The sequence below is a fragment of the Theropithecus gelada genome, chromosome 15 (genome assembly GCF_003255815.1).
Source record: "Theropithecus gelada isolate Dixy chromosome 15, Tgel_1.0, whole genome shotgun sequence".
Classification (NCBI taxonomy): domain Eukaryota; kingdom Metazoa; phylum Chordata; class Mammalia; order Primates; family Cercopithecidae; genus Theropithecus; species Theropithecus gelada.
Window position 1 is genome coordinate 90660200 of NC_037683.1, and position 19414 is coordinate 90679613.

At 37.1% G+C, this 19414-nt stretch overlaps 1 protein-coding gene across 4 annotated transcripts in view; it reads left to right on the top strand.

Moving 5' to 3' along the window:
• VPS13A (vacuolar protein sorting 13 homolog A) overlaps positions 1–19414 on the top strand; it is a 246679-nt gene that overhangs the window by 60024 nt on the left and 167241 nt on the right. For all 4 annotated transcript variants that reach the window (XM_025360006.1, XM_025360007.1, XM_025360009.1 and 1 more), the window contains exons 18-19: positions 14475–14664; positions 14745–14859. In XM_025360006.1, the coding sequence (XP_025215791.1) occupies positions 14475–14664; positions 14745–14859 (305 nt within the window). The remainder of the gene's footprint in view (positions 1–14474; positions 14665–14744; positions 14860–19414) is intronic.

Consider the following 19414-nt stretch of genomic DNA (forward strand, 5'->3'; position numbering starts at 1 on the left):
TTGTAAAGTTTTACTGATAGTTTATAGGTTTATAAGTAGGATCTGTAAGTTACAGTAATTTTACTACAGGTTTTTAAGGTTATAGAAAGGTTTTACTTCCTATTAGTTATCTAATTTTCTATTTCTTCTTAAGGCAGTTTTTGTAATTTGTATATTTCTAGGAATTTGTTCATTTCTTTGTTTTGCTGGTACTATTTTTTTGCAGTACTTGTTTGTGGTACTTTTTATTCTTCTATGGTGTGTCATAATGCCTCCACTTTCATTTCTAGTTATAGATATTTGCATCTTTAGTGTTTTTTTTGTCCTATTTTAGGTAAAGGTTTGTTAAGTATGTTGTCCCTTTCAAAGTGGCAACTTTGATTTTTTTCATTCTCTCTGGTGTTTTTGTTTTATCTATTTAATTTGTCTCCACTCTGATATGTATTATTTTGTTCATACTGTGAGCTTTGGGTTTAATTTGCTCTTCTCTTTGTAGTTCTTTTTTTTTTTTTTTTTTTTATACTTTAAGTTCTAGGATACATGTGCACAACGTGCAGGTTTGTTACATATGTATACATGAGCCATGTTGGTGTGCTGCACCCATTAACTCATCATTTACATTAGGTATATCTACTAATGCTATCCCTCCTTCCCTCCCCCTCCCCACAATAGGACCCGGTGTGTGATGTTCCCCTTCCTGTGTCCAAGTGATCTCATTGTTCAGTTCCCACCTATGAGTGAGAACATGCGGTATTTGGTTTTCTGTTCTTGCGATAGTTTGCTGAGAATGATGGTTCCCAGCTGCATCCATGTCCCTACAAAGGACACGAACTCATCCTTTTTGATGGCTGCATGGTATTCCATGGTGTATATGTGCCACATTTTCTTAATCCAGTCTGTCACTGATGGACATTTGGGTTGATTCCAAGTCTTTGCTATTGTGAATAGTGCCGCAATAAACATATGTGTGCATGTGTCTTTATAGCAGCATGACTGATAATCCTTTGGGTATATACCCAGTAATGGGATGGCTGGATCAAATGGTATTTCTAGTTCTAGATCCTTGAGGAATTGCCACACTGTTTTCCACAATGGTTGAACTAGTTTACAGTCCCACTAACAGTGTAAAAGCATTCCTATTTCTCCACATCCTCTCCAGCACCTGTTGTTTCCTGATTTATTAATGATTGCCGTTCTAACAGGTGTGAGATGGTATCTCATTGTGGTTTTGATTTGCATTTCTCCAATGGCGAGTGATGATGAGCATTTTTTCATGTGTCTGTTGGCTATATGAATGTCTTCTTTTGAGAAGTGTCTGTTCATATCCTTTGCCCACTTTTTGATGGGGTTGTTTGTTGTTTTCTTGTAAATTTGATTGAGTTCTTTATAGGTTCTGGATATTAGCCCTTTGTCAGATGAGTAGATTGCAAAAATTTTCTCCCATTCTGTAGGTTGCCTGTTCACTCTGATAGTAGTTTCTTTAGCTGTGCAGAAGCTCTTTAGTTTAATTAGATCCCATTTGTGAATTTTGGCTTTTGTTGCTGTTGCTTTTGGTGTTTTAGACATTTAGTCCTTGCCCATGCCTATGTCCTGAATGGTATTACCTAGGTTTTCTTCTAGGGTTTTTATGGTTTTAGGTCTAACATTTAAGTCTCTAATCCATCTTGAATTAATTTTCGTATAAGGAGTAAGGAAAGGATCCAGTTTCAGCTTTCTACCTATGGCTAGGCAATTTTCCCAGCACCATTTATTAAATAGGGAATCCTTTCCCCATTTCTTGCTTTTGTCAGGTTTGTCAAAGATCAGATGGCTGTAGATGTGTGGTATTATTTCTGAGGGCTCTGTTCTGCTCCATTGGTCTGTATCTCTGTTTTGGTACCAGTACCATGCTGTTTTGGTTACTGTAGCCTTGTAGTATAGTTTGAAGTCAGGTAATGTGATGCCTCCAGCTTTGCTCTTTTGGCTTAGGGATTGTCTTGGCAATGCGGGGTCTTTTTTGGTTCCATATGAACTTTAAAGCACTTTTTTTCCAATTCTGTGAAGAAAGTCATTGGTAGCTTAATGGGGATGGCATTGAATCTATAAATTACCTTGGGCAGTATGGCCATTTTCACAATATTGATTCTTCCTATCCATGAACATGGTATGTTCTTCCATTTGTTTGTGTCCTCTTTTATTTCACTGAGCAGTGGTTTGTAGTTCTCCTTGAAGAGGTCCTTTACATCCCTTGTAAGTTGGATTCCTAGGTATTTTATTCTCTTTGAAGCCATTGTGAATGGGAGTTCATTCATGATTTGGCTGTCTGTTTGTCTGTTACTGGTGTATAAGAATGCTTGTGATTTTTGCACATTAATTTTGTATCCTGAGACTTTGCTGAAGTTGCTTATCAGCTTAAGGAGATTTTGGGCTGAGACAATGGGGTTTTCTAAATATACAATCGTGGGGAATGCAAAATGGTGCAGCCACTCTGGAAAACAGTACGGAAGTCCTTTAAAAATTTAAAAATAGAGCTACTATATGATCCAGCAATTCTACTTCTGGGTACTTATCCAAAAGAATTAAAATCAGAATCCCAAAGAGATATCTGTACTCCCATGTTCCTTCTACCATTATTCGTCATTCCCAAAATACAGAAACAACACAAATTTCCACTGGCAGATGAATGAATGAAGAAGAGAAAAGTGGAGTATACATACAATGGAATATTACTGAGCTTTTAAAACAAAAGAATTCCTGCCATTTGTGACAACATGAAGGAACCTAGGATACATTATGCTATAAGAAATAAGCCAGACACAGAAAAAAAAAATACTGCATGATCCTACTGATATGAAGTATCTAAAATAGTCAAACTCATAAAAACAGAGAGTAGAATGGTGTTTACCAAGGTTGAAAGTTGGAGAAATTGAGAGATGTTGCTCAAAGGGTACATATTTTCAGTTATAAGATTAATAAAGTACTTTGGGAGGCCGAGGCCGGTGGATCACCTGAGGTCAGGAGTTCGAGACCAGCCTGGCCAACATGGTGAGGCCCCGTCTCTACTAAGAATACAAAAATTGGCCGGTTGTGGTGGCGGGCGCCTGTACTCCCAGCTACCCGGGAGACTGAGGCAGGAGAATCGCTGGAACCTGGGAGGCGGAGGTTGCAGTGAGCTGAGATCACACCACAGAACTCCAACCTGAGTGATAGAGCGAGACTCTGTCTCATAAAAAAAAAAAAAAAGAATAGAGTTCTGTATACATAACATCCAGCATGGTGATTATAATTAATAATCATGTATTGTATACTTGAAATTTGCTTAGAGAGTAGATTTCAAGTGCTCGTATCACACACACACAAATAGTAAGTATGTGAAGTAATTAAGATTTTTATTAGCTTGATTGTGGTATTACTGTCTGATGTGTATATATACCTGACAATGGAAAAGGAGTGGGTTAGAGAAATAGACACAAGAAGGGTCCTTACTGTGAACACTTAGAAACAGTTTCAATATGACTGATAAAGGAGCAGAAAAGTATTTCCTTGTGCTACGTTTGATTTAAATGCATTCATTATACACATCTTCATTTCAGAGCAATTTCTAGTTACTTACATTTATCCACTACAGATGCTTTAAAGTCAACACTACCAAAGAAACACATATAATGGCACCAGTTTAAAATGTGTGTGTGTGTGTATTCATTAATAGTAATAATTTGAAAATGTAAAAATACGAGATTCCTAACTAGTTGCATGCTTATATATGGTTTAAAATACAGTGATGCTGAATAGCTATTTTTTATGTACCAATGAGAGTAGTCTATATGGTTTAAAATACAGTGACGCTGAATAGCTATTTTTTTATGTACCAATGAGAGTAGTCAATTTAGACATTCACACTGATAAATCATAAAACTCTTTCTGTGATTTTTTTTTTAGACGGAGTCTCGCTCTGTGCTCCAGGCTGGAGTGCAGTGGCTCAGTCTCGGCTCACTGCAGGCTCCGCCTCCCGGGTTCACGCCATTCTCCTGCCTCAGCCTCCTGAGTGGCTGGGACTACGGGCCCCCGCCACGCACCTGGCTGGTTTTTTGTGTTTTTGGTAGAGACGGGGTTTCACCGTGGTCTCGATCTCCTGACCTTGTGGTCCGCCCGCCTTGGCCTCCCAAAGTGCTGGGATTACAGGCGTGAGCCACCACGCCTGGCCGATTTAATGACTTTTTACTTAATTTTTTTGGTATCTCCTCTTTTGAGATTGCCTTCAGAGCCAGTCTTATCAATCTGTGGCTACACTGTTTTGGACAAAACTGATAATGATTAAAACAATGGCAAAAAGTCTAATTTTGGGAACTCAGTCACTTATTCATCATATATAAATCAAAATATTTCCAAATATACAGTTCCCTATCTCCAAAAATATTGACAGTTTTTCATCAAACAGGAAAGTCGAATGAAGGAATAGAAGCACAAGTTTAAAACAAGACTTAAATGTTTTGAATACTGTCAAATGTTTATCAATATATCGTGACTACCTGGATGAAAATCACTCATTTTCAAGTGAAATGTTATATATACCTACAGAAACTAGATATTCATATATTTTATAGCCAAATATTGTGCACATGTTAGGAATGATACTTAACCTTTTTGATGTTTTGATGTTCTAAAATTTCAAAAGAGAAATGTATTCTGTATGCATTCTTGTATAACAAAACTATAAATAAAAATTTGGTAAGTGTAGTAGGCAAAAGAATACTCCACTGAAACGTGTCTATGCCCTATTCCCTGATTGCTGTGAAAATGTTAGGTGACATGCAAAAGGAGAATTAAAGTTACAGATGGAATTAAGTTTGCTAATCAGATGACTTTGAGATGAGGAGAGATTATCCTGGATTATGTAGGTGGACCCAATATAATCACAAGGGTCTTTATAAGTGGAAAAAGCAGGTAGAAGAGAGAGAACCCGAAAGATGGCAACATGAGGAAAACTCAACCTGTTGTTGCTGGCTTTGGAGATGCAGGAAGGGGGCCATGAGCCACGGAATGTAGGCAAATTTCAGAAACTGGAAAAGGTGAGAAAATATATTATCCCCTAGAGCATCCAGGAGAAATGCAGCCCTGCCAATGTCTTGCCTTTAGCCCAGTGTGACCCATTTCAGACTTCTGACCTCCAGAATTAAAATATAATACATTTGCTATAATACATTTCCATTGTTTTAAGCTATTAAATCTGTCTCAATTTGTTATAGCAGAAATAGGAAACTAATACATTCAGTTAGCTGGTGTTTTTGTAGTCATATTCCCTCTGAAATAGTTTAGATAGTGATTGTTTTTTTAAAATATTGAGTGTATTCACAGCCATTATGAGCACTCAATTATAACTTACCAAAATAGTTAACACATCTTGAAAAATAGCCTGTAAGAATTTAAAAAGTGTTTCTAAGGAAAGGATTAAAAAAAAGAAATAAAATTATTTGATGCACAAAAAAAAAAAAAAAATAAATAAATAAATATACAATCGTGTCATCTGCAAACAGGGACAATTTGACTTCTTCTTTTCCTAACTGAATACCCTTTATTTCTTTCTCTTGCCTGATTGCCCTAGCCAGAACTTCCAACACTATGTTGAATAGGAGTGGTGAGAGAGGGCATCCCTATCTTGTGCCAGTTTTCAAAGGGAATGCTTCCAGTTTTTGCCCATTCAGTATAATATTGGCTGTGGGTTTGTCATAAATAGCTCTTATTATTTTGAGATACGTTCCATCAATACCGAATTTATGGAGAGTTTTTAGCATGAAGGGCTGTTGAATTTTGTCAAAGGCCTTTTCTGCATCTATTGAGATAATGATGTGGTTTTTGTCTTTGGTTCTGTTTATATGCTGGATTACATTTATTCATTTGTGTATATGTTGAACCAGCCTTGCATCCCAGGAATGAAGCCCACTTGATCATGGTGGATAAGCTTTTTGATGTGCTGCTGGATTCGGTTTGCCAGTATTTTATTGAGGATTTTTGTATCGATGTTCATCAGGGATATTTGTCTAAAATTCTCTTTTTTTGTTGTATCTCTGCCAGGCTTTGGTATCAGGATGATGTTGGCCTCGGAAAATGAGTTAGGGAGGATTCCCTGGAATCGTTTCAGAAGGAATGGTACCAACTCCTTGTACCTCTGGTAGAATTTGGCTGTGAATCTGTCTGGTCTTGGACTTTTTTTGGTTGGTAGGCTATTAATTATTGCCTCAATTTCAGAGCCTGCTATTGGTCTATTCAGGGATTCAGCTTCTTCCTGGTTTAGTCTTGGGAGAGTGTAAGTGTCCAGGAAATTATCCATTTCTTCTAGGTTTTCTAGTTTATTTGCGTAGAGGTGTTTATAGTATTCTCTGATGGTAGCTTGTATTTCTGTGGGGTTGGTGGTGATATCCCCTTTATCATTTTTATTGCGTCTATTTGTTTCTTCTCTCTTTTCTTCTTTATTAGTCTTGCTAGTGGTCTGTCAATTTTGTTGATCTTTTCAAAAAACCAGCTCCTGGATTCATTGATTTTTTTGGAGGGTTTTTTGTGTCTCTGTCTCCTTCAGTTCTGCTCTGATCTTAGTTATTTCTTGCCTTCTGCTAGCTTTTGAATGTGTTTGCTCTTTCTTCTCTAGTTCTTTTAATTGTGATGTTAGGGTGTCAATTTTAGATCTTTCCAGTTTTCTCTTGTGGGCATTTAGTGCTATAAATTTCCCTCTACACACTGCTTTAAATGTGTCTCAGAGATTCTGGTATGTTATATCTTTGTTCTTATGGATTCCAAAGAACATCTTTATTTCTGCCTTCATTTCGTTATGTACCCAGTAGTCATTCAGGAGCTGGTTGTTCAGTTTCCATGTAGTTGAGTGGTTTTGATTGAGTTTCTTAGTCCTGAGTTCTAGTTTGATTGCACTGTGGTCTGAGTGACAGTTTGTTATAATTTCTGTTCTTTTACATTTGCTGAGGAGTGCTTTACTCCTCAGTAACTTTGGGATAAGTGTGATGTGGTGCTGAGAAGAATGTATATTCTGTTGATTTGGGGTGGAGAGTTCTGTAGATGTCTATTAGGTCCGCTTGGTGCAGAGTTGAGTTCAATTCCTGGATATCCTTGTTGACTTTCTGTCGCATTGATCTGTCTAATGTTGACAATGGGGTGTTAAAGTCTCCCATTATTATTGTATGGGAGTCTAAGTCTCTTTGTAAGTCTCTAAGGACTTGCTTTATGAATCTGGGTGCTCCTGTATTGGGTGCATATATATTTAGGATAGTTAGCTCTTCCTGATGAATTGATCCCTTTACCATTAGGTAATGGCCTTCTTTGTCTCTTTTGATCTTTAATGGTTTAAAGTCCGTTTTATCAGAGACTAGGATTGCAACCCCTGCTTTTTTTTGCTTTCCATTTGCTTGATATATCTTCTTCCATCCCTTTATTTTGAGCCTGTGTGTGTCTCTGCATGTGAGATGGGTCTCCTGAATACAGCAAACTGATGTGTCTTGACTCTTTATCCAATTTGCCAGTCTATGTCTTTCAATTGGACCATTTAGTCCATTTACATTTAAGGTTAATATTGTTATGTGTGAACTTGATCCTGTCATTATGATGTTAGCTGGTTATTTTGCTTGCTAGTTGATTCAGTTTCTTCCTAGCATCGATGGACTTTACATTTTGACATGTTTTTGCAATGGCTGGTACCTGTTGTTCCTTTCCATGTTTAGTGCTTCCTTCAGGATCTCTTGTAGGGCAGGCCTGGTGGTGTCAAAATATTGAAGCATTTGCTTGTCCGTATAGGATTTTATTTCTCCTTCACTTATGAAACTTAGTTTGACTGGATGTGAAATTCTGGGTTGAAAATTCTTTAAGAGTGTTGAATATTGGCCCCCACTCTCTTCTGGCTTGGAGAGTTTCTGCCGAGAGATCTGCTGTTAGTCTGATGGGCTTCCCTTTGTGGGTAACCCAGCCTTTCTCTCTGGCTGCCCTTAACATTTTTCCTTCATTTCAACTTTGGTGAATCTGACAATTATGTGTCTTGGAGTTACTCTTCTCGAGGAATATCTTTGTGGCGTTCTCTGTATTTCCTGAATTTGAATGTTGGCCTGCCTTGCTAGGTTGGGGAAGTTCTCCTGGATGATATCCTGCAGAGTGTTTTCCAACTTGGTTCCATTTTCCCCGTCACTTTCAGGCACACCAATCAGACATAGATTTGGTCTTTTGACGTAATCCCATATTTTTTGGAAGCTTTGTTCATTTCTTGTTACTCTTTTTTCTCTACATTTCTCGCTTCATTTCATTCATTTGATCTTCAATCACTGATAGTCTCTCTTCCAGATGATCGAGTCGGTTACTGAAGCTTGTACATTTGTCATGTAGTTCTCGTGTTATGGTTTTCATCTCTATCAGTTTTTTTAAGGACTTCTCTACATTGGTTATTCTAGTTAGCCGTTTGTCAAATCTTTTTTCATGGTTTTTAGTTTCTTTGCACTGGTTACATAGTTCCTCCTTTAGCTCTGAAAAGTTTGATCGACTGAAGCCTTCTTCTCTCGACCTGTCAAAGTCATTCTCCGTCCAGTTTGTTGTGTTGCTGGCGATGAGCTGCGTTCCTTTGGAGGGGGAGATGCGCTCTGATTTTTTGAATTTCCAGCTTTTCTGCACTGCTTTTTCCCCATCTTTGTGGTTTTATCTGCCTTTGGTCTTTGATGATGTTGATGTACTGATGGGGTTTTGGTGTGGGTGTCCTTTCTGTTTGTTAGTTTTCCTTCTAACAACCAGGACTCTCAGCTGCAGGTCTGTTGGAGTTTGCTTGAGGTCCACTCCAGGACCTGTTTGCCTGGGTATCAGCAGCGGAGGCTGCAGAAGATAGAATATTGCTGAACAGCGAGTGTTGCTGTCTGATTCTTCCTCTGGAAGCTTCGTCTCAGGGGTGTACCCCCTGTATGAGGTGTGAGGTGTCAATCTGCACCTAGTGGGGGATGTCTCCCAGTTAGGCAACTCAGGCGTCAGGGACCCACTTGAGCAGGCAGTCTGTCCGTTCTCATATCTCAACCTCCATGCTGGGAGATCCACCGTTCTCTTCAAAGCTGTCAGATGGGGGCATTTACCTCTGCCGAGGTTTCTACTGTTTTTCGTTTAGCTATGACCTGTCCCCAGAGGAGGAGTCTATAGAGGCAGGGCAGCCTCCTTGAGCTATGGTGGGCTCAACCCAATTCGAGCTTTCCAGGGGCTTTGTTTACCTACTTAAGCCTCAGCAATGGCGGGCACCCCCCCGCAGCCTCGCTGCCACCTTGCAGTTAGATCTCATACTGCTGTTCTGGCAATGAGGGAGGCTCCGTGGGCGTGGGGCCCTCTGGGCCAGGTGTGGGATATAATCTCCTGGTGTGCCGTTTGCTAAGACCCTTGGTAAAGCGTAGTATTAGGGTTGGAGTTACCCACCCTAATACTAGGGTGGTATTAGGGTGGGATTTTCCAGGTGTTGTGTGTCTCAATTTCCTTTGGCTAGGAAAAGGATTCCCAATTCCCTTCCCCCTTGCACTTCCTAGGTGAGGCGGTGCTTCCTCCGCTTCAGCTCTCACTGGTTGGGCTGCACCCTTGGACCAGCACCAACTGTCCGACACGACACACCCCAGTGAGATGAACCCGGTACCTCAGTTGAAAATGCAGAAATCACCCGTCTTCTGTGTTGCTCATGCTGGGAGCTGGAGGCTGGAGCTGTTCCTATTCGGCCATCTTGGGCACGTCCCCCTGCTCTTTGTAGTTCTTCAAAGTGTAAAGTGAGGTTTTTGGTTTGATAGTCTTTCTTTTTTAATGTAGGTGTTTGCAGACAAAAATTTCCCTATGAAAACTGCTTTGGATACATCTTGTATGTTTTGTAATATTGTGTTTGATTTGCATCCATTTCAACATATTTTCTGATTTCTGTTGTGTGTTTTTTTTTTAACCTGTTCCTTCTTTAAGCGTGTTTAATTTCCACATAATTGTGAATGTTTCAGTTTTTCTTCTGTTCAGTTCTAATTTGATTCCATTATGGTTGGAGAAGATGCTTGGTGTATTTTCTTATTAAACTTATTGTGATTTGTTTTGTGACCTAACGTTTGGTCTGTCCTGGAGAATGTTCCATGTGCTTGCACTTGAGAAGAATGTATCTTGCTGTTGTTGGGTAGAGTAGTCCATATTTGTCTGTTACATGTGGTTGGTTTATAATGTTGTTTGGGTTCTCTATTACTTGATTGTTCCTCTGCCTAAATGTTCCTCATTTAATGAAAGTGGGAGCTTGAAATTTCTAAGTGTTATTGTGAGCTATTTCTCCCTTTAATTCTTTCAAGGTGTGATTCATATATTTTGGGGACTTTGTTTGGTGTATACATGTTTGTAATTATTGTATCTTTGATGAATTGAGCCTCTTAATCAAAATATAATGACCTTTTTTTTCTTGTCACAGTTTTCTATTGAAAGATATTTAAGTTAATTAATTAATTTAGATACAGGGTCTTGCTTTGCCACCCAGGCTAGTGCAATGGTGTAGTCATAGCCTTACTGCAGCCTTGAATTCCTGGGCTCAAGTGATCTTCCCACCACAGCCTCTCGAGTAGCTGGGATTAAAGGTGTGAGCCACCATACCTGGCTAAAGATTATTTTATATGTTAGTATAACCACCCAGCTCTCTTTTGGTTACGAGTTACATGCAATATCTTTTTTCATCCTTTCACTTTCAACCCGTATGTGTCTTTGGCTGTAAAATGTGTCTCTTTAAGGCAGTATGCCTATGGTCCCTGACTTAGGCTAGGTATATTAAATACATTTTTGACTTGGAATATTTTTGATGGGTTTATTGGGAAATAATCAGTCATAAGTTGAGGAGCATCTGTATTGTTGTATCATGTTTTTTTCATCCAATCTGCCAGTCTCTGTCTTTCCTTTGATTAGTTTAATTTCATTTACATTTAACGTGTTTACTGGTAGGCAAGAAGTTCTGCCATTTTGCTATTTGTTTATTGTATGTCTTATACCTTCTGTCCCTTCAATTCCTCAATACTGTCTTCTTTTTTTTCTTTTTTTCTTTTTTTTTTTTTTGAGACGGAGTCTGGCTCTGTCACCCAGGCTGGAGTGCAGTGGCCGGATCTCAGCTCACTGCAAGCTCCACTTCCCGGGTTCACGCCATTCTCCTGCCTCAGCCTCCCGAGTAGCTGGGACTACAGGCGCCCGCCACCTCGCCCGGCTAGTTTTTTGTATTTTTTTTAAGAGAGACGGGGTTTCACCGTCAATACTGTCTTCTTAGTGTTTGTTAATTTTTTTGAGTATATATTTCTATTTCTTCCTCATTTCTTTTTCCAAACATATTTTAGTCATTTTGTTCAGGGCTACCGTAGGGATTACAATTAACGTTCCAAATTTAAGACAGTCAAATTTGAATTGACACTAACTTAACTTTAATAGTGTATAAAAACTCTACTCTTATGCAGCTCCATTCTTCATCTTTATGTTATCATTTTCACAAATTACTGTTTTACATACGTGTATTCATTAGCCTAGGTTTATATTTATTTTTATGTGTTTGTCTTTAAATCATAGAGGATTTAAAAAGAGGAGTTAAAAACCAAAAATGCAATTACTGGCTTTTTTCTTTGCTTATGTAGTTACCATTACAAGAGTTTTTTATTTATTTGTATGGCTTCAAATTACTATCGAGTATCCTCTCATTGCAGCCTTTAGGACTCCCTTTAGCCTTTCTCGTAGGGCAAGTCTACTAATGACAGACTCCGTTTTTGTTCATCTGGAAATGTGTTCATTTTTCCTTCATTTTAGAAGGATAGTTTTGTGATATATAGATTTCTTGGTTGACATTTTTTTTTTCATTTGGCACTTTAAGTACATGATCTTGCTGCCATTTGGACTGCATAGTTTCTGAGGAGAAATTAGCTGTTAATCTATTAAGTATCTCATATATGTGATGAGTTGCTTCTCTCTTGCTGCTTTCAAGGTTTTCCTTTTTTGGCTTTTGACAGTTGGGTTATAATATGTCTCCGTGTGAGTCTCTGAGTTTATCCTAATTGGAGGTCTTTGAGCTTCTTGGATTTATAAATTTGTGTTCTTTATCAAATTTGAGAAGTTTCTGGCCATTACTTCTCGCAGTATTTTTAATATCTTTTCTTTTTCTCATGTCCTTCGGAGAGTCCCGTAGTGTATATGTTGTTCCACTTGATGGTCTCCCACTTTAGGCACTGTTCATTGTTCTTCATTATTCTTTATGCTCCTCAGACTCAATCATTTCAGTTGTCCTATATTCAAGTTTGATGGTTCTTTCTTTGGGCTGCTTACATCCTCTGTTAAACCTCTCTGCAGATGGTTCCCAAATCATGATTGTTTAGCTTACGATTTTTTGATTTTAGAATGGTGCAAAAGTGATCCATATTTAGTAGACATCTTACTTTGAGTATCCATACAACCTTTGTTTTTCACTTTTCAGTACAGTACTGAATAAATTCCATAAGCTATTTAACATTTTATTGTAAAATAGGCCTTGTGTTAGATGATTTTTCCCAACTGTAGGCTAATATAACTATTCTGAGTACATTTAAGGTAGGGTAGGCTAGGCTATGATGCTTGGTAGGCTAGGTGTGTCAAGTGCATTTTAAACTTATGACATATTCAACTTACAATGATTTTATTGGGACATTACGCCATTATAAATCAAGGAACATCTGTAGTGAATTTTTCATATTGGCTGTTGTACTTCCCACCTTCAAAATTTCTATTTGGTTCTTTGTAATAATTTCTGTTGATTTATATTCTGTGCTCAAATGTTGTTTTCCTGGTTTTCTTTAGTTTTTGAGTGTAAGACAGCTTATTTAACATGTTGGCTTAGTGAACATAATGTCTAGTCTTCTCTTTTCTGTGTATGCTTTGTACATTTTCTGTTTAAAACTTGATGTTTTGAGTGGTATAATGTGGTAACTGTGGAGATTAGATTTCCCCCCCTCCGTGGTTTGTTGTTGATTGTTGAAGATGTAGTTTTCCATTTGTCTACCTACTGTAGTGGGTAGAATTGTGTCATCCAAAACAGTATGTCAATTTCTAATTCCCAGTACCTGCAAATACAGCCTTATTTGGAAATAGTCTTTGCAGATGTAATCAAGTTAAAATTAGTTCATGCTGTATTAGTGTTTGCTCTAACTGAATGATGTGTGCTCTTCAAAGAGAAGAGAAATTTGGACACAGACTCGGAAAATAAGACAGACTAGAGAAGACAATTTGAAGATAGACATAAAGAGGAGAATGCCGTGTGACGATATCTTCTTAGCTGCACCCATATTAATGTAGATTTTCTGTAATGTGGTGTGGGGATTAGAGGTGGAAGATGGTCATAGCTCAGATGCCACAAGCTCTCCCTGTTCTTATCAAATTTCAGCAGATTTTTGTTTGTTTGTTTTGAGATGGAGTGTACTCTGTCGCCAGGCTGGAGTGCAGTGGCACAATCTCGGCTCACTCTGCCTCCTGAGTTCAAGAGATTCTCCTGCCTCAGGTTCCTGAGTAGCTGGGATTACAGGCAGGTACCACCACTCCCAGCTAATTTTTGTATTTTTAGTAGAGACGGAGTTACACCATGTTGGCCAGGATGGTCTCGATCTCTTGACCTCGTGATCCTCTTGCCTCGGCCTCCCAAAGTGCTGAGATTACAGGCGTGAGCCACTGTGCCCAGCCTAGATTTTCTTGAATAAAAGTTTTTCTGTTTGCTGTATGCCCTTAGATCAATTTCCAGAGATTTTATAATTTTCACTTGTTCTTTCCCTGTTTGGTTTGCTGGGGAGAAGAGTTGCTGAGCTCCTCACATAGTCATTCTCGAAGTCCTGCCTCATCCTTGGTTTTTAAATGTTTATTTTATTGTTTTATTTTTTTGAGACAGAATCTTACTCTGTTGCCCAGGCTGGAGGGCAGTGACATGACCTCGGCTCACTGCAACCTCCACCTCCCTGGTTCAAGCGATTTTCCTGCCTCAGCCTCCTGAGTAGCTGGGACTACAGGCAAACGCCCCCATGCCTGGCTAACTTTTGTATTTTTAGTAGAGACGGGGTTTCACCATGTTGGCCAGTTTGGTCTCGAACTCTTGACCTCAAGTTATCCGCCTGTTTCAACCTCCCAAAACGCTTTGATTACGGCTGTGAGCCACATGTCTGGCCTTTAAATGTTTATTTTTATTTTTAGAATAAAACGTGTGTGGAGTTGTGTTGTATGTGCAAAACTTTTCAGTTTTACATTAAGCATTGTAGATTTACTGTCATTTTAATTTTAGCTTATTATAACTTTGTTACATAGAAATCAACACAAATAGGATTCTTTGTGAATTAATCTATGTCAATTTAGAGGAACCATTGTATATCTTCTTTGATGGGAATGGACTGGAGTCAGAAACGCAAAGTGAAGTTGTCTTCATTAATATTTTAAATCATTTTCAATTGTAAAAATCCTTTACAGTTTTACTGATTACTAACTTTTGTTCTTTTTTTTTTTAAATGCAGATTTGAAACTAAAATAGATTCATTTCATATTACTGGCTTACCAGATAATTCAGAAAAACCCCGCCTCCTGTCTTCATTGGATGATGCAATGTCACTCTTCCAAATTACATTTGAGATAAATCCATTAGATGAAACTGTTACTCAGAGGTGTATCATAGAAGCTGAACCTTTAGAAATCATATATGATGCAGTAAGCATGTTTTTAAATTACTAAGTTTTAATATAATTTAGTTTGCTTTGAGTTTGTGATAATGATGTTTATTTTAACAGAGGACAGTGAATAGTATAGTGGAATTCTTCAGACCTCCAAAAGAGGTACATCTAGCACAGCTCACTTCAGCAACTTTGACAAAACTGGAAGAATTTCGCAATAAGACAGCAACAGGTAAATGCCAATATTAATGTTGATGAATTAAATACTGTATCCTATATTAAACTTTTATTTATGGTAGAATATTTTTAGTAAAGTTTATTTTAAATTTATGATATTTCTAGACTGGTTTTAGTTAACAGAAACTAATTTAGTACTTTTATGTTTAAAGGCAGATAAAACCATAATCATTTTTTACACTCAGAAAGTTGATACCTAGTAACCACGTTTAAGTTAGTTGCAGAATTTTGCTTAGGATACTTGGACCACTATTTATGACAAAAACTGGCCTCTCGTTTTCCTTTCTTAGAATGCGTTCCAGATTTTGATATATCAGCCTCAGGGAAAAAAGTTCTATCCTTTTTTATTCTCTAGGAGAGTTTGAATAAGGTCAGGTATTATTTCTTCCTTAAATATTTGGCAGAGCTTAACAGTAAAACCACTTGGTTTTGGAGATTTCTTTGTAGGAAAATTTAAGATTACAGATTGAACTTTTTAATTAAATAGTTGACCATAGAGATTATCTGTATGATTTTAATGCTTTGTAATTGGTTAGGACTTGTTTTCTAACTCAATATATGATGCTAAAAAAAAATGTTCCTCATATGCTGAAAAGCCTGTCTTTTCATATCTGTACCTATTCATTAGGTATGGATTGTTAATCGTGTACTTCAAGTTTTTTGTATCCTTTTGTCACCTAGTTCTAACAGTTATTAAGAGAAATACATGAAAAATGCCTCGTTATCAATTGTGGATTTTTCTATTTCTAATAGATCTGTCAGTTTGTTTAAAAAAATAAATTTGGCTGGGCATGGTGGCTCACGCCTGTAATCCCAGCACTTTGGGAAGCCGAGGCAGTTGGATCACCTGAGGTCAGAGTTTGAGACCAGCCTGGCCAACATGGCAAAACCATAATAGAGATGGGGTTTTAATAGAGAGCGGGTTTCACCAGCCTGGGCAACGGAGCGACACTCTGCCACACACACACAACATAATAATAATAAAAATTTAAAAAAATAAATTTTAAGGCTGTCATTAAGTACATGCAGGAGTAAATTATTTTTCCTCCTATAAACCAAATATTTTATCTGTGTAAAGTTGACCACCTATATTTTTAATGCTTTAATTTTTTTCCCTTTGCACTTTTTTACTTTATTTTATTTTTGATCTGGTATCAGTATGAAGTACAAAGTTTCTTTTCGTTAGAATTTACCTGGTGTATGTTTTTTCTTTTATTTTTACTTTTTCCCTATATGTTTTCAGATGTGTCAAGTCAACAACAGGTAATAGGATTTTTTCCAATCTAAATTTATGATCCTTATTTTTTATTTATATCTACTGTTTGCATTTAATTAATGTATTTAGGCTTATGTCTAACAACCTATTTTGTGCTTTTGAATTTGGTTTTCCTTGTTTTATTTTTCTTGCCTTCCTTTGGGTAAATTCTAGGATGCCTTTCTTCCCCCTTCCCTACATTTGATCGGGAAGTTAAATATTCTCTATCTCTTTTTATTTTAGAAATTACAGTATACATTTTTATAAAAATATAAATATAATGAATAATTTTATATTCTCCTAGTCATTATATGGACTTTAGTACTGTTGAACTTTATGTACTATCCCCATATACTAATTTTTGTACTTAAAAAAAACTTTATTGGACTATATGTGTATAGTTCATGGTAGTTTAGAATTACTTATGCATTTACTACCTTCTTTGCTCTTCATTTCTCTTACACCTACACTTTTTATCTGATTTTATTTTCTTTCTGTTGGAAGTTCATCTTTTTTTTTTCTTTTTCCAACCTCCGTCTCCTGGGTTCTAGCAATTCTCCTGCCTCAGCCTCCTGACTAGCTGGGATTACAGTCACCCACCACAATGTCTGGCTATTTTTTAAAAAAAATTTTTAATAGATATAGGATTTCACCATGTTGGCCAGGCTGCTCTCAAACTCCTGACCTCAGGTGATCCATCTGCCTCGACCTCCCGAAGTGCTGGGATTACAGGAGTGAGGCACCGTGCCTGGCCTGGAAGTTCATTTGTAAACTTCCCTTGTAAATATTTTATCTTGTAAGAATCTGCTGGTGGCAAATCTGTGCTTTTTTTTTTTTTTTTTTTGATACAGAGTCTTGCTCTGTCGGCCAGGCTGGGGTGCAGTGACATAATCTCGGCTAACTGCAACCTCTGCCTCCTGGGTTCAAGCACTTCTTTTGCCTCAGCCTTCTGAGTAGCTGGAATTACAGGGGTATGCCTTCATGCCCAGTTAATTTTTGTATTTTTGCTAGAGATGGGTTTCACCATGTTGGCCAGGCTGGTCTGGACCTCCTATCCTCAGGTGATCCATCTCCCTCAGCCTCCCAAAGTGCTGGGATTACAGGCATGAGCCACCATGCCCCATTGTATATTAGTTTGGCATGACACTACTGCATATAGAATTAAAGGTTGATGTTCATTTTCTCCTTAACACATTGAAGAGGCCATTCTGTCTTTAGGTTTTCATTACTGATGTTGAGAATTCAGGTGTCAGTGTGTCTGCTGTTTTTTTGTATATTATCTACCCTTTTACATTCAAGAACTTTTTATCTTTTGTATTCTGTTGTTGCAATTTGGTGTATCCAGCTATAGATTTGCTTTATATATCCTTTTTGGGATTCATTGGATTTCATGAATCTGAGTACTGGGATTTTTAATGAATTGTAATGATTTCTAGAAAATCTGTCTGGAAAATTATTAGCCACTAACTCTTTACATATATTCTCTTCTGGAATTCTGGCTAAATGAATTTTAGCCTTTCTTACTCCATCTTCCATTCTCCTTAACTTCTGTATCCTGCTTTGTTTCCATCTGTTCTTCTCTGTGTTACGTGCTGGGTCATTTCTTCTAATTTATCTTTTAGTTTACTGAGTCCTTTTTTAGCCGTGTCCAATGTGGTATCAAATCTCTTCATTAAGTTTAATTTCAGTGATTATATTTTTCCCTTTAGGAATTCTGTTTGGTTAAATTTAAAATCTGTGTTGTCATTCTTTTTTGGTTTTGTATTTCCCATGGATATCTTTACACTTGTCGTCTTTTTTTTTTTTTTTTTTTTTAGAGATCATAAGTACAGTATTTTATATTCTGTCTCACCAGTTAGTTCTCTCTCTTCAGATAGTCCGTTATGTGAAGGCTTTTGTGGTTCTCTTTTTCCTATCTTCTGTCTTTTGTTTCTTTTGATTCTTACTCATGGTAATGTGTGTCTTTTTATGCTTGGTAATTTTTCATTGTAATCTGCTCATTTTCCTTAGAATATTATTTGGGAGAATTCTCTGAAGCCTGAGATAACTGAGCCTTCATTCAGGGAAGATTTATATTTCTTCTGCCAGGTACCTTGGGTATGTTGGTGGCATAACTAAATTCATTGCTTAAGACATTCTGGACTGCCAAAGAATTGTTGGGCTACATACCTCCTTGAGGAATGTATCATAGTTACAATTCACAGAGGTATTACCTTTTTCTTCTAATTTTTCTCAGGGCCTTTGTTTGCATCCCCCTGTGAGTGTGTTTTAGGGAGAGGAAGGTTTAATTTCAGGATTATTCTTTCTTTGAGTGAGTGTCCTTTAATGTTTCAGATTTGTGAGGAGAACTCTTGCTAGACTCTCCATCTTTGTCTTCTGTTTCCTCTGTTCTGAGAGGCTGAAATTCTCATTGGAATAAGATCCAATTTCATTGTCAAAGTTTTAAAATTCTGGTTTTGTTAAGTCTGGAGTACACTTCTAATTGAACTCAGAATTTGTCCCATTTTGGTGGCTATAAAATCTGGCATGAAATTATAGTTTTTCTCTTGCCATTTTTATTATATTCACTTTATCCTTGTTGGTAGATATGAGATGTACTATCTGTCATTTTCCTTTGTTCTCTCTCCTAAGATAAAATAATTTAGATAAGTGAGTCAAGAAATCACTTCACATTTTGATAAGACCTTCAGGAAATGTCTAACTAGTTGTCTTTTGTTAGGCTATATTGTAATATGCATCTTGATTCATTATTAATTTTTCTTTTTTTTCACGGAAAAGTATGTGTTATATTCTTCAAAATATATGTGTCTTTCTTCTCTGGCTTTTGCTCATTTTTCTCTACTATTTTTATATCCGAATGTTTTAAATTAGATCGTACGTGAATACCTTACCTCTAGAAACTGTAGGGTTTGCATTTATTCCTGTATTCTTTGTTAAAATCTGGGAATTCCATTTCTAGTTCACATTCTGTATATTGGTATATTATATACTGAGTAGAAACCAAAGCATAAGATCAGGCTACTTCTAGTCAGTTGTTCTTGATTGATAGAAACTCATAAATACAAATTAATCATATTGGAAACACACTACAGACATCCAGATTTTGAGATATTTTTATTTCTTAAGATTTGTTTTCCTAAACTTTATTACTTAAAAAAATTACCAAACAGTAAATATCCACAATATAAAGTTCACATGTTACAGAAACATGTTTTAGAAAGTGGAAGTCTTCAGTATTTTAGCTTCTGTACATAATAACCTCTAAAATTTGAAGTCTGTTCTTCCAACTTTGTTT